This window comes from Alligator mississippiensis, chromosome 5, assembly GCF_030867095.1.
Source record: "Alligator mississippiensis isolate rAllMis1 chromosome 5, rAllMis1, whole genome shotgun sequence".
NCBI lineage: Eukaryota > Metazoa > Chordata > Crocodylia > Alligatoridae > Alligator > Alligator mississippiensis.
The window spans coordinates 191,850,365-191,873,158 of record NC_081828.1 but is presented as its reverse complement, the minus strand read 5'-3'; the positions used below and the strand labels follow the sequence as shown (position 1 = coordinate 191,873,158).

The following is a 22,794-nucleotide window of genomic DNA, read 5'->3' as shown; positions in this document are numbered from 1 at the left end:
AATGTGTCAGCACAGAAACATACTACTTGTGCTTGAGTCTGAGCAAAAGACTTCATGGAATACAAGTTACTGGTACTGACAACTTGCTCTTTTTGGGAGGTTGAGGGGGGGTAGAAATCACTGAATATGAAGGAGAATACATTTTAAAGTGTTTGTTATATCGATCCAACAGATTTTGATTGAAGCAGCACATTGCATATTGTAACTATTTCCATTCTTCCTTTCTCAAGAACTCTCTTGAAAGTTCGTAGTTCTGTTTCCACGGTTCTTTTACAACAGCTTAAGACAAAAAACCCGCACCACAAAAAACACAAAATCAAGGAAAGTGAGTTTAAATTTCATCTCAGCAAATACAGGCTTTTAAAACTTCATAGCATTTAAGCACAGTAATTCAGTGATCTGAAACAATTATGATATTCACAAATTGAAAGCCAGAATCTAGTTCAAGGAATCTGAAGACTGATTAGTAGCACTGAAGAACTTGTGTGATCATTTTAAAGGTTTGGATGTAATATAGCTATTGCTTTAAGAGCTGAATAAGGGAAAGGCTACCAAAACAAAAAGCATGCTTACCCTTGTCTGGTGTCGATGTGCACAAGCTGGTCATTCTGGGAGTGGCTTGGTGAGGCTACCTGCTTTGGTGAGGAAAGAGAGACTCCGGGAGTTTGCTTTGGTGATCTTGGCACTTCGCTAAAGGAGGATTCTTGCCCAGAAAATGAAAAGGATGCAGAACTCTCCACTGCTGAGGACAAGTCATGAGCCTGCCCAATAGTACTCGAGTCCCGTGCTCGTTTATTGTTCTCCTCATTTAAAAGCTCCTCTCCATCTGGAACACTCTCTTTTGTGGAACAGGAGTACTCCTTGGATTCAGAAGTACTCCTCTTTGACTCTTGCATCTCTGTCTGGGAGGTGTACAGAGAACTATAATCCCTGCTTTCATCTTCCTGCTTCTCACTTTTCGCACCCTTTTTCTCAGCAGTATCAGGATCTTTCCTTGCCCTTATGTATTTGGACATATATTCAGAATCAACATCTGAATCTAAAGTCAATCCATATTTTTCTGCCAATTGGCGTCGCCTCTCTGCTTTGTACCTAGCTATCCTTTCTGCTTTTGAATCGAGCCCCTGGGTATCCATGGATTCGGTGCTATAGGATGGTTCTGTATTTGCACCTGTGGATTCTGCGCGGTACCTAGATGATCTAGGCTGCTTTTCTACAGAAGAATCTGAAGTTTCCTCCTCTTCATTTGATCTTCCTGCAAGGAGCATTTACATAAAGTTAGAAGCAGGTTAGAAGACCACACAAAACTAGGATGGATTGCAAACACATTAGAGGATGATAGCACAATTCAGAAGGATCTTGACAGATTACAAAACTGGTACGGAGCTAACAAGATTAAGTTCAATGCTGACAAATGCAAGCTGCTACACCTTAAGAGGAATAATCAAAAATAGAAATACAAATAGGTAACACCTGGCTGGATAGCAACACTACAGAGAAGGATTTAGGAGTCTTGGTAGATCACAGACTCAATATTAGCCTGCAGTGCTATACAGTCACACAAAAAGGTGAATGTGTTTTTGGGATGCACCAGTGGAAGCATTAGGTGCAAGATGCAAGAAGTGGTAGAGCCTCTATTTGGCACTGGTTAGGCCTCATCTAGAGTAGTGTGAGCAGTTTTGGGCTCCACAATTTAAAAAGGACATGGAGAAGTTAGAGAGGGAGTAGAGGTGGGCAACAAACATGATAAAGGGCTTGGAAGGCAAGTCATACAAGGAGAGGCTGAAGGAATTGAGCATCTTCAGTTTGTGGGAAAAGTGCTTGAAGGGCTGCCATAAAGAAAAAACACCTCCCCTCTCTTGCTGCAGAGAGTAGGATACAGACCAATGACTTGAAGTTAAGCAAAGTAGGTTTAGATTGGATATCAGAAAAACCTTCAGTGGCAGAACAATGAACGGACTGCCTAGGGAAGCTGTGGTATCTCCATCTGTGGAGGTGCACAAGAAGAGGCTGGACAGGCATTGCTCAGGGATGATCTAGGCGTAGCCATGCCTATATTCTACTACGGCTATTTCCCATGCTTCTGGGTGTTGCTGGATTCCCCCCCACTCCCCACTGCAACATTCTCTTCAGCAACATTGGTGTTGGCTGCAGCCAAGGCTGGGGATTTTGACTGGGGTGTGTCATGGATCCTGATGGGACTTAAACCAGGAGATTCCTGGCTAGAGGGTCTTGTCCCTTTACTCAGGGTCAGACCTTGTCTGGGTTGACTGTGTAGTTTTGTTAGGATGTTAAGACAATAGATTTGTATGGTATGGTTTGGATAGGGATAATCCTGTATCTGGCAGGTGGTTGGACTAGATGACCTCTAGAGGTCTCTTCCAGCCCTGCTTCTCTATAACTGTGACTCTGTCCCTACCCAACTCATTCACTTACACACAACTGACTTTGAACACATGGTGTTACTCATTCCTTTAGCTGGCACAGGTTTTTGAGAGTCAAAAGCTGGCTAACAAAAATCACCTGTGGATATTCCCAAATACCCTTCTGAAATAACCTTCTATTTATTCCACAGACATCTCCAAAAAACACATAAATGACTAATAACAAAAAAATCTTTTTAGGTTTCAAAAGGAAATCCAGATTCTTATAACAATTTTACTATTAAGAAAACAAGAGAGGTAGCTTTTTCCAAAATGGTGGGAGAACAGAAAAACAAAAAATAAAAAGCAAAGCCAGGTAGAAAAACTAAAAAAAGAGGTTTAAAATATTTTGTGACAGTTTTCTCAACCATTAAGCATGAGATCTGTGTATTTGCTACTCCAAATATGAAGCAAACTGACATGGTTGAATTGATTGACATTTTATATGTTCACACCCTTCTTACCAAAGTGAGGACTATATGGATCTGTAGCACGCATATATCTTGGTGTATCCTCTTCTAATAAACGATGGGTCACTAATCCTGGACAGTTTTGTAGCAGGATTGGTTGGGTATCATTTTCAATTCCCTCTAAACGTCTGGCTATCCTTTCTTTTCTGCAAGAAGGTGAAATGAAATGTTCAATCTGAAACAAATGTCTGTAACTTTGGGGATAGTTTCTAAGGAGATGCAACAAATAACTGTCTGTAAAACTAATACTTTAGAAATGGCATTTTTACCTTTTCATTTCCAAAGTATCTTGCTTTTTTGGTTCAAAGAGTTTTCTTAATTCTGAAACTGAACAAACAATAAAAAAGTCTCATTACAGAAAACACTTTAGAAACTAGGAATTTTCAAAAGCCCACAGAAATCACAAAATTTTGATTTTAAAGTGTCAACCAAAATGCAATGGCCCAGGAAAGCAGAGGTTTTCATGCATCTTTTCACCATAAGCAGTTCCCTAGAACACTAAACTGATAAAAAAAATATTATCCACAGTCTACAGTAGGTACCAAAGTCCCACTTAAACACTACTGTAAACAGGGCGAGTTACATTTTAACACGTTAACTGGAACTTTGGCTCTATGACAACCAACTAATACAGCTGCTGGCAACCATTTTGCAGGCTGAAATGATCCAGCTCAGATCCATGTTAGGGTAGTGCTTGAACCCAAGCCCTGCTGCTGCTTTTCCTTGCTACGCAGCTGTGGCATGAGCAAAGGACCCTGATGCCAAAGTCCCCTACCAGCCAGCTGGTGCAGAAGCCCCCTGCTGCCTGGCTGTAATGTGGTACCCTCCTCTCCCTGCAGTATATGGGCTGAATCCAGCCTGCGGGCTGTAAATTGCTAATCCCCAAGCAATGTTTACTTAACATCCCACAAAGTGTTCTTTAGCCTAATCTGAAGGAATTGTCCAAATCCCAACCATATGTGTACTCTTCACAAATTAACCCCTGTATCTTTGCTAAATTCTTAACATGGGGAATTATAACCCCAAGATGGCCTTGCCTATAGTCATAGCTGGATATGCTATTTCCTTTACATCTGTCCTAAACTGTTTAGTAGCATCAGGTATTCTTATAACTGTGACTACAGTCTTTCTCTAGCACTTTATGAAATCAGTGAAGTAATGCCTATATTGGGGACACATGCAATTTATCCATTGTTATTTGTCAACTGCTTTGGAACAGAAGTAGCTATGAAAAACAAGTATGGTACAATCATTTTATATCTGGCAAAGGAAATAGCATCTCAAAGAGTAGAGAATTTAGGCTGCATGTAGACTAAACGAGGCGCATGTGTGCACGACACTTTAAAGGGGGCTAAATGCTTTTGCACTGCTTTAGTGGTGTCAGTGTTTGCACGGGTCAGCGGTGTATTGAGTCTTAATTCCAGCCCCTGTAGGAAATTAGGCAGCATAATGACTTGGGTTGCAGCAAACTAAAACTCCTAGTTTGCTTCCCCTACAGCTGCAGAGCGAAGCACCAGACTCTGTGCAGCTCCGCAGCTCTGCAGGAAGCCCTGTAGGCAGCCTGGCAGCAGCCCGGGAAAGCAGGCTCTGCCCAAGAAAAGCAGAGCACTTGATCTTTTTCCCTACCCCTCTCTCCTCCCCTGGAGCCCACCTGAGCTGTGCAGGGGCCTGGTGCTTCCCTCCGTGGCTGGGGTGCCCCCTGGGACCGCTCGAGCTGGGTTCCTGTGGGCAGGTGCTGCCTGAGGGGGGTGGCCCGCCGCTGCCACAAGGAAAACACCAGCCCCCACCCTTGGAACCCAGGGACCACTCCACCTGCCAGCAGCTCGCCTCCGCTCCCTGCCGGAGAGGCAGGTAAGTCAGCAGGGTCTGTGAATGATAGGGGGGTTTAATCAGCCCTAATTTGAAGCAGTGTTTTTTAAAACCCACCGCTTCAATTTAGGGCCCCCGTTTCATCTACACATGCCCTTAAATTCCAGAAACCCGATTTGCTATGTAAAAACCTGATTTTCTACATTAGCGTCACTATGTAGGCCTGTTAAATGGCTAAAGACTTTCCCAACTGGTTTTTAGGGTGGTTTGGACTTCTCAACAGGCTTGCCACTCCTTTACATCAAAGGATATGTTTCTACTGTAACAGAACATTAAGTTTTCTTTATGTAGTTTAGGTTCCACAACTGGATTGCAGAAGACAGATGAATGTCCTGTATAAAGGAGTTCCAATTCACACAATACCAGCCAAACAAGGACTGAGATGGACATTTGCTATAAATATTCCGTTTAAGCAAGGAAAAGGTTTAACCAAGTAAAACTAATACTCTACAGTATTAGCAGAGTATTAGAAAATATTAAATTCTAGGCTGACTACAAGGCTCTATCCAAGAGTGACAATTTTTTGTAGAGTTAAAATTGCTTAAGAGGAAGCTTGAGAATACACTATTTACATTTATACTTAACTGACAATGCAAAAATATAGGTAAGAGATATTTCTAGTGTTCAGATAGACCCATTCTGCAAGTGAAAGTCACTATATCACCTTGTACCCCTTTGTCCCACTGACACATCTACTTTTGTACATCAGGCTATGTTACAAAAAGCAGCAAGGAGGAGCATCCATTCATGTCTTCTGCTTTAACTGTTTGGTTCAAGATGCAAATAAGGTGAATAAAACCACACTTGGGTGGAAGCAATGGAATAAGCCCTGGATGTAATTCTAGGCTGTTCTGATGATACTGGCTGTCATCACACTACCTTGGCCTACAGGTCAGATGTCTTGTGGAAAGCAAGGTCCAGATAGCAATCTACTACTGATTTAAATAGGTGTGGTGGTACTATAGATTTGATAGACATTAGGGCTGGAAGGGACCTTGGAAGATCGAGTCCAGCCCCTCACCAGAGGGACAGGAAGTCAGCTGGGGTCATAGTTTAAACTAGTTTATAGTTTAAACTAGTCCTGAGGAGGAAAAAATATCCTGGGGCATCCATTTAAACTACTTACTATGAACCCATCTTCACTGCAAATTAACTAAAAAATTACTATGTGAGCTTCTCAAGCCAAGTTAGGTTGAGTGAACTGTTACTAATACATCAAGATCTGACCCACAAAGGGATTTCATTAGCTAAACAGAAGCCCAGAGTCAATACGACTGCAATTTGACCCTCCCACTCGCAGGCCAGCTAACCCAATCAGAGATAGAGAATCAGGCAGGGCAACACCTGAGTTATGCCTTTAGCCAAAAAAGCAACTAAAACAAGCCTCAACTCTTAATCATGGTTAAAGTATTAATTTCTCCTACCAAAATTTTGTCTAAATGAATACCTTGTTCTCCAACAGCAGCTACCTTAAAAGGTTAGATATTCAGTCTGACTTTGTCAGATTAAACTTTTCCATTTTACTTACTGGCGATATGTATGCAAAGCTTGGACAATACCAAAAACCATGCTACAACTCATCAGTTTGGTCAGAAAGCCCCAGAGGAGTCATGTTGCCTCTTCACCCCAGGCTACAGTAGTGTGTGCAATAAAGGCAGCAATGGAATAATGACAAATCCCCCCCCAAAATTTCCTCAAATTATAGAAACAATAGGACTTCTACCCAAGTATATGATCAGACCATTCATAGATTCATAGATGTTAGGGTCAGAAGGGACCTCAATAGATCATCGAGTCCGACCCCCTGCATAAGCAGGAAAGAGTGCTGGGTCTAGATGACCCCAGCTAGATACTCATCTAACCTCCTCTTGAAGACCCCCAGGGTAGGGGAGAGCACCACCTCCCGTTTTCCTTCTTACAATTACCAATGGATTTTATACAGTGTCACTCAACCACCAGGAAGCAGCTCTTTTTCTCTGGTTTATGAGAATACTGAGAAGACAACTTAATAACAAAAGTTTTCTTGTCAAAGCTGAACTTAGACACTTGAGCTACATATTAATCATAGACAGGCTTTGAAATGCTGACATTAGAGCTAATGCTTAGAAATAATACATAGCAACCACATGCTGTTTAAGTTCCAGAGATTCTAACGCTGTTCTGCAGCCCAAAATAAAACACTGGATGCACAAAACATCTCTTCGACACCTTCCCAAGCAAGACAAAAATAGAATAGGCCTAGTCTATGCTGCATTACATCATCTATGCTTAAAGTTCCAGATGGCAATTTCAATTATGCAAATCATCATCTGACTAGCTGACCTGAAAAGGCTCCTTTTATTTAAAAGGCCACAGAGGTTTTTGTATTCGTTGATTAAACTGCTGAACCTCGAGATATGCAAACCAAATCTAACTGGTGACACTTTGCTCCCAAGGACACTGGTTAGCTCCATCAGGCTTCAGGTTTCTCTTTACAGAGAGAAGAGAAGTTTGTGCATGTTGGTGCCAATGCTCTATCTGTTCACTAATGTTTTTCTGTATGACCAGCACGAACCCCTCTGTAGATACCCTTGGTAGTTTCGAGGCCAATCTTAATTTCAAATCAATAGTACCACAATGATATTGGGGGGGGTGGGGGGAGGAGAGCGGGGAATGACTCTATATGGATTCTAAAGCGTGCAATATTTGGAGGAGAGGGTAAGAATTTTTTTGGAAGTATTTTAAATTTTATATTGAAACTACTATACTCAAGGTGCTTCAGGCCTGAACATTACCATTGTTACTGTTGGTCATTATGTAGTTAAGTGTAATCATCAGCATTATGCTCTCAGCAGCCTCTGTCACAGCCTCAGCCTTTAAAACTTGTATTAGGACAGGGATTGGCATGTGTGCCAGAGCATGGCATGCAAGGCCATTTTGCTTGCCATGCTACCACCTGCCTGAGCTCTGGGGAGCTGCTGCCAGCCATGGAGCCTGGGCTGCTCCCAGCACATAGCTGGGAGGCTGCAAGCAGCCTGAGCTCCATGGCTGGCAGCAGCTACCCAGAGCCTGGGCTGGCTGCCGGAGTGGTGCCAGTCTCTTCCCAGAGTGAGGACTTAGTTGCAGGCAGGAGCGGGACAAGCAGCATCAGCTTGTGTGGCACTGGGAGGAGCAGGCTCTACTGTGCAGGGCAGGCTGTACAGCTCAGACTGCACTGGGAGGGGTGGGCTCAGCTGTATGGGGTGGGCTGGGCAGCAGCCCAGGCAGTGCTGGAGGAGTAGCTATGCCACTTCCAGCACTGCCCGGCCCAGATGAGCCCGCCCCACTCCCACCCAGGTGGTTAGTGCTTTTCTCGTCTCTCTTTTTCAATTCTTTCCCTCTCTCTGCCCTGTCGCCTTTTTCTCTCTCCCCCCTCACCTTTTTCTCTCTCTTTCTTTCTCTTTCCGTTTCTCTTCACAACATGCTTAACAAAAAACATACACAACAAAGGTAGTATATGAAGTTTTATTTATTGTCACCAGGTTTAGAATTTTTAGAAAACGTGGTATTTGCTGTAAAAAAAAGAGCAACATTTATGATTATTAACTATATGAAAGTGCAGTGCATCCTATCATGTACCCCCCTTTCCCCCCGTTTTGTTTTTCTGGTATGCCAGCACTCCAGCACCTTACAAGGTAGACATTATGGTTTTTTTCAGCACTCCAGCCAAAAATGTTGCCTATCCTTGTATTAGGACATTGGATTAGAATACTAGAGCAGATTAACTTTGCCTGGAGACTCTCAGAAGACAACTTAATTTTGATCGCTACAAATTTTCTAGGCAGAATTTACCTTGACCCCATACTTGACATGTTAGTAGGTGCAGTACTCAGCTTCCAGCATAAACCCATGTCATCCAAAAATTAATTAATTAAAAAAAAAAAATTATTGGATTCTTTAAGAAAAAAATCCTTTAAGGAACAAGGTAGTGAGTGTAAATATACAGAATCCATTCTTTATGGTACAAGATGGGGGGGGGGGAAACAAGCTTCCTGTCAATGTAACGCAACACATTTATCTTTAAGCTCTAAGTCTCATCAGTATGAGACAGGACACCATAAGTCATGTACAATTTTACTCTTAAAATATGAACACTATAGATGTAAACTTTTCAGAAACCCCCTGTAAGGGAGGGCATATGGATTTGGAGTCATTATAAAAGATGCCTCAAAAAAAAAAAAAGTGTATACACACTTTAGGCATTAAGAATGGAGTCATATTGATATAATAAGAATCAGCACTGCCTAACACCATTCCAAAACTTTCCCTGACTAAGCAGATGCACTTTCCCCATGCTGGTAACCAAACTAAATGATGGGAGATAATTGGCTGTAGTTCTATCAATGTCTCTCAGTATTTCTCAGGACTACAGTATGTCTATAGGTTGAGATCCTTGTGTATGGCTCTGGCAGGTGAATTTTGATGCACAATGACTCTTCAGTTATAGCAATTGCTATAGAAAGCTGCACAGAAAGCTCTTCCAAAAGCCTGGTGCAAAGGAATGATGGAACCTCAAAGAGCCAATAATCGACCACTTTTTGATGAGAAGAATTTAAGTTTGAACTCTATCCAGTTTACGGACAAGGTGGCTAACTGCTGCCAAGTTATTAAATGAAGGCTATTTAAATCCAAATCTTGCTTCTCAGATTGGTTAACCACAACCTAATTTATTATGCTTCCAAGTATATATAACCAACAACATCTGGGGGCCCAGGTGAGGTGCTCTACTGATTGCTACAGATTAGTGGCATTATTGGTTTATATTGCAAAAATCTTACATATCAATGCATACTGCTTTTATACTGTATTACAGGGTCAGCCACATTACTTGACAAAGACATGTCAGCAGTGTCACATTCTCAAGTGTACTGCAACAGACATGGAAGAATGCAGACATCAGCACAAAGGAACAAACCCATCTAAGAGCAAACCTTGTCCGACAATGGCAAATTCTGGCAGCTTTAAGAGGAATTCTCCCTGTACCAGTTCTCCAAATTTGGCAATATTAGCACTAGGGTGATACAACTTTCTGATGCAAATTGTTTAATTCTTAAGTGAAGACAAGTTCACTCAAATTCAGCCCATTTCTGTTCTAGGAATAGTTGCAACCAGATTCTTATTTCCTTTAAATTATCTGGATTATTTCCAGTCCTATCCCACCCCCCACACCCTCCCCTAACATTGCTTCATCATATTACATAACATTTTTGTTGCTCTGTAGGTGGTTAAGTATAAATTTGGGAGGACAACTTACGGTACTCAAAAACACCATCAGCTTTCTTTGCTGAAGATAGCTAAGGAGAACAAGGAACTCCAAGCTATTTCCCTTGAAAGAACATATAGGCATTGCCGGAGGCATCATTTCTTGCACAGTTAGGCTACGTTGACATTTATTGGCCAGTTGCAATATTTAGATTTCTTTCTTATAGTCAAAGTAAATATGTGGGTGGCTGTACTCACAAAGCTTGCTGTTGGTGCTTGTCTGCATTATTTAACTGCCTGTAAAACTGGGTTCCTTTGGAAGGGTTTTAAGAACAGCATCCCACTCTCCCTGCTTTCCCCTCCACTGTATCCAGTCTCAATCATAATAAAATATCCCTTGCTCCAATGCTGATTCTTGAATATGAGACTGAAATTTACCGAGTTTACTTGAATAAATCTTTGGCAATACAAATACCTGGTGAATTAAAGTGTGCTTGTACTAAGCATTCATTTAGTACTAATATAATTTATTTTTTGAAGTTCTGAATTTCAGCTAATGTATGAACCCTGAATTCCATAAAGCATAAAGCAGATGTAATGATGAGGTATAAGAAAGCTTCATGATTTCTGAAGTCTCCTTCATTAGTATATCCCTCCATAGGGAGGTGAAAACTAAATTTACAAACTCTCTATACCCAAGTGGTTTTAATTGTGCCTTGTACTTGTCTACATTGTTTCACCTGCTGTTGTGTATATTGGGTAAGACACGATGCACATTTTCTTTACCTACCTTTTGGAAGCACTGCTAGAAGATTAGCATCAATATCTTTTGTGCTGTTTGCAAGTTCTTCTTTATCTTCCACTGAAAACTCTTTCTGAAAACTGAAAACAGCAACTGGTTTATAGAACTGAGCAGTGGAAATTTCAACTGCAAAATCAAGTTAAGCTAAGATTTTTATATATATATGCTCATATATATATATAAGTTTACTGCAAAAGACTGTAAATGTAGAAATGTCAAGAGGTATATTTTGCCGAGATTTCAAGAGACACATGAACAAGGTCAAACTCTCCCTAGCGGGACAAATAATAGGAGTGCAGAGAAAATGGAAGCTATCCACGTGCTACAGCAGGTTTTATGTGAAGAGAAATAACAATAGCCTTTGAAACTGAAAGCAAAGGCAGCAGGCCTAAGACAATTTGGTACTCACACATGAGGTGGTAGTAGTTTATTCTGCATTAAGCTGATGTAAGAAGACAAACTTCAAAATGCCACGCTAGTTATTATAGGGATGAAATAATCTGCATAGAATCATTCTTCATAATGAATATTAAAACAAATTATTTTACACAATATTGTAGGTTATATTTCTTTTTTAGTATTGTATTATACAATCTAACAAAAGCCCCTCTATAGAAATACTCTTAAAAAAAAAGAAATAAAAGAAAACACGTGTTCAATTAATAGCTAAATATAGTATATAATGAGCTTAACTTAGAACAGTGGGCTATATATATTTTGTGCTTTGTAAAGAGAGCTCATCTGTCCAGCTAGCCGAGAAATCAACTTTTTCGTAAACATAAATATTTAGAACTGGAATCTGTATACAGCTGTTATACTCCCAATGGCGATCTCTTAATTAGGTGGAAATGACCTGTTGAGAAACTCCCCCCTCCTTGACATTTTTTGCTTCTGGTTAGAGGAATTAACATGACTTGTAATCTCAAAATATGAAAATATGGGAGGCTTGATACGTGCTCTAATTCTGAATTCTAGTTTACCCTTGCTCATAATTAACACAGACATGATTCTGCAGATCTTTAGCAATTCTGTATGGAAAAAATACGCTTCTTTGGAGAATTTGCATTCGTTGTTACAAGGAACTACATTTTCCAAGGACTGTGGCATGTAGGATAAGTTACACTCCTGTCCCAGTTTTCTCTTCTGTTGTCCCAAGAAATCTGTTCTTATGTTTCTAGTTGCTACCCTTGATAGATCTAGGTCCACTGCAACTGGCATAACCTGCCTCAGACAGAGTAGATGATGAGGGGGAGGACTAACAGAGCATGCCCAGACTTTTTTCCTTTCCCTGCTCCTTTCCCATTGTAGCTTCCAGCAGTCAGAGGCTCAGGAAGTTCTGACTGAGAGGCTTTCTCCACTACCTACAATTGTCGATACCTACTGATGGACCTTTCCTCCAAAAAAATGGCCCAAACCCCTTCTGCACTGGGTTAAGCTACCAAATCTCCACAACTTCTGGTCCATCCCAAAGTATCTTTTTCTCTAAACTGAAAAATCCTAGTCTGTCTCTCCTCAAAGGGAAGCACCTCTATCACCCTTTTTTCCCCATAAGAGTACACGGTTGTGTTAATCATATGTTTACGCTCCCCAATGGATTTCACTGGGGCATAAGCATACAGGAATAGGATTGGATGGGGCCTCCTGGGTTACTAAGCGTGCAGTTCCCTGGTCTCACAGGCCACTACATCATACGATGTCTTGAATATAAACTGAATCATGCTTCATCTTCAAACTACATTAGGTCATTTGACCTATTACTACCAAAAGGCTGCTCAAAAACCTCATTAGAAATCACTTACAAGTTTCTGACCTAACTTTGTTCTTGACAGGTTTGCTCCACACATTTCTTCTAGTCCCAACATTGTCCTTTAGACTGAATTGCTATTTTCTGCCTCCAGTGTTTATGCCCACTCATCTCATCCACAGAGAAGAGTCGCATCCCTCCTTAACCTTTGTTTTTGCTGGAGTAAAAACCAACCTCAGCCTCTCAAGACAGGCTCTTTGTCCTTCTGGTCATCTTAAATTTATTTTTGAACATGGGTGACCAGAATCAAACACTAAATTTAATCCTGATAAGATATCAGTGTCTTGTAAAAGCATGAGGAGTTAATGAAAATGCTGGAAGAATTGGATATTGATGGTAAAGAATTGAGAAGGTTAAGAAACCTCTACTGGGACCAAACTGCAGCAGTGAATATAGCAAATGAACTAAGTGATTTCATCCAAATTAAGGGCGGTATGAGGCAAGACTGTGTTTTTATCACCTGACTTGTTCATCTTGTACAATGAGAAAATCCTGAGGGAGACTGAGGATTTACCAAAGCTGATCACTAGTGGACAGAATTTGATCAACTATGCTGATGACACAGTCTTAATAGCTGATTCAGAAGGGAAGCTGCAAGGGATTTTAGATGAAATTGTTAGAGAAAGTGAGAAGGGTCTAAGTATTAACTGCAGGAATAGTTAACTAAGTATTAACTGCAGTATTAACTGTATTAACTAAGTATTAACTGCAGGAGGAAGCTACTGATTAACATCAGAAAGAGACAGTTAGAGTTTCTCAAACACATTATGAGGAAAGAGGAAGTTGAAAGTCTGGTCATAACTGGAAAGACTTAAGAAAGGAGAAATCATGGAAGACAGTTTGTCTTATATCAAGGGTCTGTCTAAATGGATGAATGCATTGACACAGGAAATTCTGCATGCTTCAAAAAGAAGAGCTCTGTGGAAGAACATGGTCACCAACATCCTGTTTGGATATAGTACCGAGAGAGAGAAAGTCTTGTAAAATGGCATTCCAGACTTCATATCTTTACTGGAAATGCTTCACTCAGTTTTAGGATTCTTTTTGCCTTTCTTTCAGCAATAGCACATTGATGGCACCATCATTTTGTGATAGACTAATACACCACAGTCTTTTGCCTCATCTGTTGTTTCCAATGATGACTTTATTCATACAAGGTTTATGGTTAGACATTTAGTCTATTAAACTCCATTCCATTTGTGTTATTCTAATCCTTTCTTCTCTTAAGATCCTCCTCCATACTGAGAATCTTTCAACTTTCCCTCAACAACAAATTAACAGGCTTGTTCATTACTTGCCTTTGTTGCAAAAACGACAGTAATGTATTAAATTCAAGCCTTATCCTTAGAAAATTCCATTAATAGCTTCCTTCCAGCCTGATGGTTCCTCTTTCAGCACAACCTGGTCTTCTCTCCTTTATTTCATTATCTACTTTACAACAGTGGTATCAGACCTTATCTCCAGTTTAAACTCAAATTTCCAACATGGTAATTCACTATTTGATGAATAGTGCTATAGCACTATTTCACTATCAAATACTTTGCTGAAATCCTAGCAGAATATGGTTGCCATGTTTTCCTCATCTAGAGGAGTCAGTTATCCTATTAAAAGTAGCATATTAGTTTTATCTTATGCTTACATGTTTTCCTGTAATGGTCAGTTAGTAGGGCTGTGTGAAATTTCATCTGGTGTTTAATTTCAAAGCCATTTCAACGTGTTTTGAGCTCCAAACAGCAACATCGAAAAGAAACAAGAGCCTTCGAAACAGCTTCAAAACAAAACAAGAGCACTCGAAATGTTTAGAAGGTTTTGAAATGTTTCGAATTTTGAAGCCAGGCTTACTTGGCTTCAGTGCCGGTCCCAGCTGGCAGCAGCAGCCTCTAGTTATCCAGCAGGCAGATCAGGGGTTTGCCCGCACCCCCAGGAGGGCTGCAGGGGCTGTGCCAGACTGCTCCCAGGGGTGTAGGCCCCTGATCTGCCTGCTGGATCACAGGAGGCTGGTGTTGCCAGCTGCAGCCAGCAACAGCACCGATCTGCCTGGCACTGGGTGCGGAATGGGCGAAATGTCGAAACAGCGAAACAGTTTGGAGAAAACGAAACGAAACACTGTTCCTTCGAAACGGAAGTCGAAGTGGAATGGTGCCGTTTTGCACAGTCCTATCAGTTAGTACAATTTTTTTTAACCTTAGGTGGGCATATTGTTTTTCCTCAGGCCTCAAGCAATCTGCTTTATTTTAAGCATCCTCTATGTGGAAGCATGTATGCTGCATAACAGGATGGCAGCAGGTCAAAGATGTAGTTTCCTCTTCTGTAAAGAATGGTCAGGCAGATTTTGTAGTAAATCACTGAGGGAGCCAGGAACATTTGTCCCTTAATCATTATGCTGCATTATAATGCTAGTTCGAAAAAAACAACAACAAACTCAGCAACGTATAACTCATTGCAATCAAATCAATATCAGATAGTTCTTTGCTCATGCAGTAGGTCTACACCTAGAGAAAAAGGAAGATGCTGCTTTTTAAATTTGATACATAGTTGAGCCAAATAATTGTGCATGAAAAGATAGTCACAAAAGAGAAAGTGGCCACGTTTAAGATACATTAGAGCATAAAATAAAATGTATTACCAGCTATATTGAAGGAAGAAAGTGAAATTATAGTAACTCAAAATACTGCAGTGGTGAGGTTTAAAAAGATATGCTGATGAAAGCAGATTTCTCCTCTCAAACACTACATTTTTCCAGGAACACATCTATTTAGATATGTTCTTTGCTCTAGTAGTTATAGTTTTCTGCTAAAAGTACAGTGACAACTCAAGTTTCTGTTGGGTCAGATAGATTTATAGATAACCTACTGCTTTAAATGTTTTTAGCTACCTCCACTCCCCCACACACAAGTCAATAAGTTTTGGAAATATTTAACTCCATTACACTAGTGATTTTTTTTTTCTTTTTTCTTACTTCCTTTCCCTTTAAGAAAACACTCTTAAGTCATGTAACTGAATTAGGTGCTGATTCTTGGTAGCAGCATGGGAAAGTTGAGTTTGTACAACTGTCAAGGCAGCCTTGAGCAAAACAAAAATGACTATATGGCTCTGGGTGCCAGGGTAAAGGAGGCAGAGGCCCAGGTGACGTTCATGTTGATCCTTCCAGTCAAGTGTAAAGGCACAACTAAGAGCAGAAGCATTCTGGAGATCAGCATATGGCTGTGTATGTGGTGTTGCTAGTACATGGTCCTTTGACCATGGAGTGGTATTCCAGGAAGATGGTCTACTGGGAAGAAATGGGGTCCACTTGACGAAGAGAAGAAAAAGTATCTTTGTGTGCAGGCCTACTACCCAAGCAAGGAGGGCTTAAAATTAGGTTCACCTGGGGATGAAGACAGATGCCCTGAGGGAAGTAACAAGTCTGGGAATTTGAATAAACACTTACTATAGAGAAGCAATTGTGGAAGGCTTAGCAATGTTCTCAGGGATAAGATAGGACAATCGGTAAGATACCTGAAGTGTTGATATACTAATGTGAAAGGCATGGAGAACAGAGAGAAGTGGAGGTCCTAGTACAAAGCACAGAATTCTGATAAAATTGGGATTACCAAGATGCAGTGGATAATTTGCCTGACTGGAGTATGGTCTTGGATGGATATAGCTTGCTCAGAAAGAACAGATCGCTGAAAAATGAGGTGATGTGACGTGATGGTGATGTACACATTGTGAGCTGTAGTACAAAGTGGAAGGTAGATCTCTAAGTGAAAGTCAGAGGGGATAGCAAAAAGAAGGATGTTGTGGTAGGTGTCTGCTACAGGCCACCAACTCAGAAGGCGGAGGTGGACAAGGCTGTCTTTAAAAAAATGACAGAAGCTTCCAAATTGCAGGTCCTAGTTCTCATGGGGGACTTTAATTGGGACATCTGCTGGGAGAGAAACAGCAGTGTACAAGCAATGCAGCAAATTCCTGGAGTGTATTGGGGACAACTTTTTAATTCAGATGGTAGAGAAGGGGGAAGCTCTTCTTGCTGTTTGTAAACAGGGAGTAATTAATTGAGAATGTGAAGGTAGAAGGTAACTTGGGTGACAGCTACCACAAAATGATAAATTCACTATCCAATGGGAAAGAAAAGAAGGACAGCAACAGAATAAGAGACACTGGGACTTCAGAGAAGTAACTAACAAACCCAGGAAATCGGTGGGACAGATTTCCTGGGAGGGAAATCTGAGGGGAAAAGAAGTCCAGGAGAGCTGGCTGTACTTTAATTTTAACAATGCAGCCTTACGGGCACAAGAGTAAGCTATCCTGAAACAACAGAAGAATGGGAAGTATAATAGGAGACCAGTCTGGCTGGAAAACAATCTCTTCAATGAACTGAAACTCAAAAAGGAAGCTTACAAAGTGGAAACTTGGTCACAGTACTACAAAAGAGTATAAGAGTATAGCATGGGCAGGCAGGGAAAAAATTAGAACATCCAAGGCACGGTTTCAGTTGCAGTTGTCCAGGGACATAAAAGGCAATAAAAAGGGACTCCACATGTATGTGAGAAGTAAGAGGAAGACCAGAGAATCAGAGGAGATTCAACAGGGACAAGTGCAAAGTCATGCACTTGGGATGTAATAACCACATGCACGAATACAAACCGGGGAAAGAGTGGCTAGGCTTCAGTACTGCAAAGAAGGACCAGGGGCTACAAAAGACCATACGCCAACAGTATGCTCTTCTTTTTTCTTTCCCCCCCCCCCCCCAAACAAAAGCTAACAGAACCCTGGGTTATAGTAACAGGAAAGTCAATTGCAAATCAAGGGAAGAGATTCTTCTACTCTATTCAGCAGTGGTGAGGCCCCACTTGAACTGCATCCAGTTTTGGGCCCCTCACTTCAAGAAGGATGTGCACAGTTTGGAAGGAGTGTAGGGCAACAAAAATGATCAGGGTCCTGGGAGACAAGACTTATGAGGGAAGGCTGAAAGAACTAGGGTTATTTAGCCTGGACAAGAGAAGACTGGTGGTGAGGGGGGGTTGGGGGGTTGTTAACAACAGTTCTCAAAATACCTGGACAATAACAACAGGACAATAACAAAGAGGATGGAGATGGACTTTTCTTTGTGGCCACAGGGGACAGGACTAGGAGAAATGGCCTCAAGCTATTGCAAAGGAAATTTAGGATGGAGATCAGGAGGGCCCTTTCTGACTATGAGAGTGGTCAAGCATTGATACAAGCTGCCTAGAGTAATTGTGGAATCTCCATCCTTAGAAGTTTTCAAGAGCAGGTTGGACAGACACTTGGCTGGGTTGTTTTAGTCAGGGACAATCCTGCCCTGGGCGGGGAACTGGCCTAGATGGCCTTGTGAGGTCCTCCCAGCCATACTTTGTTATGAAACTATGAACTTTTGAACTATGTACTTCTTAGTCACTGAAGCTATTTATGACATGCATGGGTTTTCTTTTATAAAATGTTAACCATTCTTGCATCACTGTAGCAAGTTTTAAGTTCTCTTTGAGGAAGCCAAAGTTCAAAACGGGCGCTGTACAGCACATGGATCGGAAGCAACACATTCAACGTTAGGACCTATAGGGTCCTGAATCATATCTCCCTGCTCCTTCACCTTGATCACTCAAGTCACCTGAGAGCAACCTCCTGCAAGCTTCACCAGTGCACCAAATTAGCTTGGCAAAAACTCATGGGCTGTCATCCTTGGTAGTGGTTTTGCTGCTCTGTAACTCCTTCCCCTGTGTAACTCCTGTTCCATGTGGTTCATCACAGCCTGAGCCCAGACATGTTCTGGGAATACTGCAAGACCTTTTTATTTGGGCAAACATTATCAAGCCTGGTTAATCAGGGGTGTTGTTTGGGGAGTTTGTTATATACCTTATGTATCTTGTTTTAATATTTAGTATTTTATATTTTAAACTTCCTCCACTGAAAGACATTTTATGACTATTTCATGATGCCTGATGAAGAGCATGGTTTACTGCTAGTTCTTGCTTATTACACTTTGAAAAACGTAATAAAATAGGCAGTGGAAAACAGTGCTCGATCTTTTTTTTTTTTTTTTTTTTTAAATCTCAAGGAACTCACATAATTCCAAACAAAACATGGCCAATGGCATTCTACAGTTTCCCTATTTTTTCTTCTCTTACTTTAGATGCAAATCAATTTGCATGTGACAAACAGAAAATTCATAATCAGATCAGCTGTACTCCTTTTTGCAGGTCAGAAGGCAATTTGGGAGCACTGGTGGTTACTTTTAGTCCTCAGGGATTATAAATCTGAAAACTTCATCTGCTGCTGTGGCATGTGATTTCTGAATAGTTGCCCCATTAACCTAGTTACACCCAAAAGCAATCAGCAATTTAAATCAGAACCTAGCAACAATACTGTTCTGTCTATATCAGATACATTTCTTCAGGGTTTTATGAGCTAAGGTGATGAACATGTACATGCATCAAAACAAGTTTGCCTGCTTACAAGCCAGGTGCCTGATCTCCCTTCTCTCTGGAATCATAGTTCCATTGTTATTTTTTTAAAAGAAGTTTTTCAAACCAAGAAAGCAGGCTTGCTTTGGTAGTCTCATTCACACTCAGTAGATACCCGTATAAGTTGGTCCCTCTCACCCCCAACCAAGAGGCATTTAGAGACCTGAGTACCCAATTCAGATAAACTGTTTTGGGTCAAATGGTTAGAAATACTAGAATCATTCTAAGTGACATGTGAACCTATTTACACACATAAATCTGCAATAATTGGAAGATTTTTATTTATTTATTTCATATTCATATACACCATATATTGTTTATACACACACACACACACACACACACACACATATATGTATGTATATATATACACACACATATTATAATAAAACATATTCATATGCTTTATATTATATATAAACAAATAAAATAAGATTTATTTTATATATACATACATATTTGAAAGACTGAATTGGTAGATATTAAATATATATATAAAGCTTAATAATCAAGGCATTGGCCACAGTGCCAGATAGGAATTTTAAAGTCTTTTACCTTTGTGCCCTCCTTCTATGGAGTAGTCTTGAGGGTCTAAATCTGACTGAATTTTCTTTGTCAAAATCTAAGGACAAAAAAATACAAGAAAACATCCAGTGAACATGCAAGATTTAAACAGTTGTATCATTGTTTCCAGTGCTGGACTTTGGGGGAAAGATGACATCTAACTTCAACAGTTGAATAAATGCACATAAATACCAAACAATGGTAAATTAAAGTCTTGAGAAAAAAAAGTAGATGCACTGGATGTTCCATTAAGTTTTTTAATGTAGTTTGTGAAAGTGAGATATACAGATTTTTTTTTTTTTTTTTTTTTTTTTTTTTTTTTACACGCAGAAGAGCTGAAGCCAGGAACTCTTTACTTCTAATCCTGATTTTGGTTATATCATTCTCTGTGAAACTTGGGAAATCATTTAAAATCTTTGACTCAGTTTCCTGCAGGTTGATTCCTAACAGCACTGAATTAGTTAATCTTGACAAAACATGAGAAGTGCTAAAAGTGACAAGATTTGGTCAAAGGCAAATTTTAATAAAATCTACATGTATACAGTAAATACCAAGATGTGCTCAAATACTTATTTAATGCAACAACATATTCGATTCTTATGTCCCAAAATATTACTCCAAGCTCCCCCAAGCATTTGGAAATGACCACAATTTCTCAATAAGTGACCAGGTTCAATTTATTTCTGGAGATGGATACATTCCACCCTTGGTTCGTGTTTGTCTGGGAACAAACTGTTACATGCAAGAGTGTTAAAAAGATATGTCTACCCATTTTATAACACACAAAGCCTTTATAGAGACCCATGCTGTAGATGTAGTCAATAGTCTGATATGGTTAACAGACTATTGAGGAAATGTGGCTAAGCAAATTGTGCTAGAAATGAGCCATTAGCAGTTATTTAAAATAAACAAAAAAATGAGGATACCATGAGTTACTCCTGGTTGGAGGAGGGGGCAGGGAAGAGTCTGGGTCCTTCCTGCAAAGTGATGTCAGTGGTTAAGAGACCAAATTACAACATGGTTGTTTCTTGACAGGGATGAGCAGATTTCATTTCCCAGTGTAGGTAGGACCTGATTGCTACATGAACAAGCATTAAAACAATTCAAGGGCACAGTTTACAATTAATGTAGATGTGATATAGCCAAATTTTACTGTCATTGAACTGTGCTGGGGTGTAAGATGTGCCTGACCAGTTACTTTACAAGTTAGATGAATCTTTGATATAAGCAAAGGTATTGGAAGAAAGATAATTAGGTTTAATGTGACTGGTTATCAAGGGCCATATTTCAAAAGGTCTCTTCTGCCCGTACTGCTCTCATTCTCTCCTTCCATATGGCAAGAAGTTTTATAGGAGACAACTTTAGAAGAATTAAGGAGGCAAAAAAATGCCTAACCAATTACTTTGTTCTTTAAAGTGGTGAAACAACTCAGTGTTTTAAGCAAATTTGCTAACAAGGAAGCAGCTTTCTTCTAGTTTAAAATATGCCCTTTTCCTGTTTTTTGTTGACATTGTTTCTTTTCAACTAAATGGAAAATAGACCTCACTAATCACGCAGCAGAGGCATTTTACAAGACCACAACAACATACTAAGACAAAGCTTTATGAAGGGTTTACAAATCATTACCCTAATAGTTTAAAAAAAATACTCCCTGTCAAACATTTTCTAAAAAGCCAGATTTATATTACTGTGAGAATAGCAAGTAATAATTCTCCACAAAAAACTGAACACAGTATGAGTTTGGTTAATCAAAACCAGACATGTGTAAGATTTATAACCATTCTAAAGGAATAACCTATATTACAGTTTTTGGCACTGAAACAGCTGAACCCACAAATGGGCCACAGTAATATTCTTACCCACATTAGCCAAAAAGGGGGAGAAAAGCTTCCACAATTTAAGATTTAGAGAAGGAGAGGAAGTGGTTCACAGGGGAGGGCTATGTGTACTATTCTGACTCTTCACTGACAATGGGACATGTCCTGCTGTCTCACACTGAGAGCTCCCGGAACATTTCAAACTGCGCTGCCTTTCATAAGGCATACTCACCTGCTCCCACAAAAAGTTGATCATCATGCAGTTGTTAATACCCCTGCCTCAATTCATTCTCGTGCTTCTCAAAGCATGATAAAAAGGCAACTTACTGCATTATCAGCATCTAGTGCACCTTAAAATTAAGAAGTTAGATTCAAACATGAAAGGGTAGATAAAGAAATTATGGTTCCTGGGAGGAATAATTGGGTGTAAAGAAAAAATATTTTAACATGGCTTTATTTCAATGATTAATCAAAAAAACACATATCACCTGACACACAAAATGGGAACCATGGCAATGTAATAATATTTTGTTCCTTCATTCACAGACAAACCATAAACACACTTATAACCACAGCAGAACTAGTTTCAGTATTCCTATTTACCGTTCAAAATACTGAAGTAGTAAATTATGAACTTGTTCATAAGTTTAACCATTCTGTGTATTCCCATTTCAGGGTACAAACTATGAGGTAAGCACATAGACACACTTAGATACATACCAGTTAAAACATTAATAAGGAAAATCTAGGCACTACCTTCCTTTGTGAGTATATTTACAGACCTTACATCAGCTGCAAGATAAGCTAATTAGAAAATCCATCTAATCAGATTTTTGAAAAGTGTCCTTTGAGGAAGCAATAAAACAGACTAAATGGCTAACTGAATAGTGAATACTAAAGTAACAAATGTTTCTAAGGAAGACTAAAACAGCATGCATATTATTTTTTATTATATATTATAACAAAAGAATAAAAATCAAACGGCATTCTTTGTCTATCCACTTTGAACTCTTACCTTGCTCCTCAGAGTATTTAACATTTCCCAAATAGCTGGAGATCCAAGGATTTCTGAACATGGTTGCACAAACAAAGGATTCAGCAAAGAGAAACTACAATAGCAGCTAATTCTCAACCAGCCACAGCCCTAGGCCTGTCTAAGCAATATTGTGTAGAGATTTTTCATTGCACAGGACTGGAGCTGTCAGGCTAGTGCGTCCCGGGGAGTACAGTTAATGCATAGCAATAGGCTGCAAACTGAAGCAGCTCAAGCCAGTAATCAGATTACAAGCAGAAATTAGGCACATGAATGCTAGAACAGATTGGACCATGGTGATTGGGAGATTTGTAATATTACCACTTCA

General features: G+C 40.0%; 1 protein-coding gene across 10 annotated transcripts in view; it reads right to left on the bottom strand.

Annotated features, from left to right (window-relative positions):
* Positions 1–22,555, bottom strand: part of SVIL (supervillin) — a 102,965-nt gene extending 80,410 nt beyond the window's left edge. For 6 of the 10 annotated variants that reach the window (XM_019498267.2, XM_059729128.1, XM_019498291.2 and 3 more), the window contains exons 1-6: positions 22,449–22,555; positions 19,608–19,674; positions 10,773–10,864; positions 3,163–3,220; positions 2,888–3,039; positions 574–1,255 (exon numbers count right to left, since the gene is read on the bottom strand). In XM_019498267.2, the coding sequence (XP_019353812.2) occupies positions 574–1,255; positions 2,888–3,039; positions 3,163–3,220; positions 10,773–10,864; positions 19,608–19,674; positions 22,449–22,509 (1,112 nt within the window). In that variant the 5' untranslated portion in view covers positions 22,510–22,555. The remainder of the gene's footprint in view (positions 1–573; positions 1,256–2,887; positions 3,040–3,162; positions 3,221–10,772; positions 10,865–19,607; positions 19,675–22,448) is intronic. The other 4 variants (XM_019498305.2, XM_019498285.2, XM_019498310.2 and 1 more) reach the window with 3 other exon arrangements.
* Between the last annotated feature and the right edge of the window lie 239 nt (positions 22,556–22,794).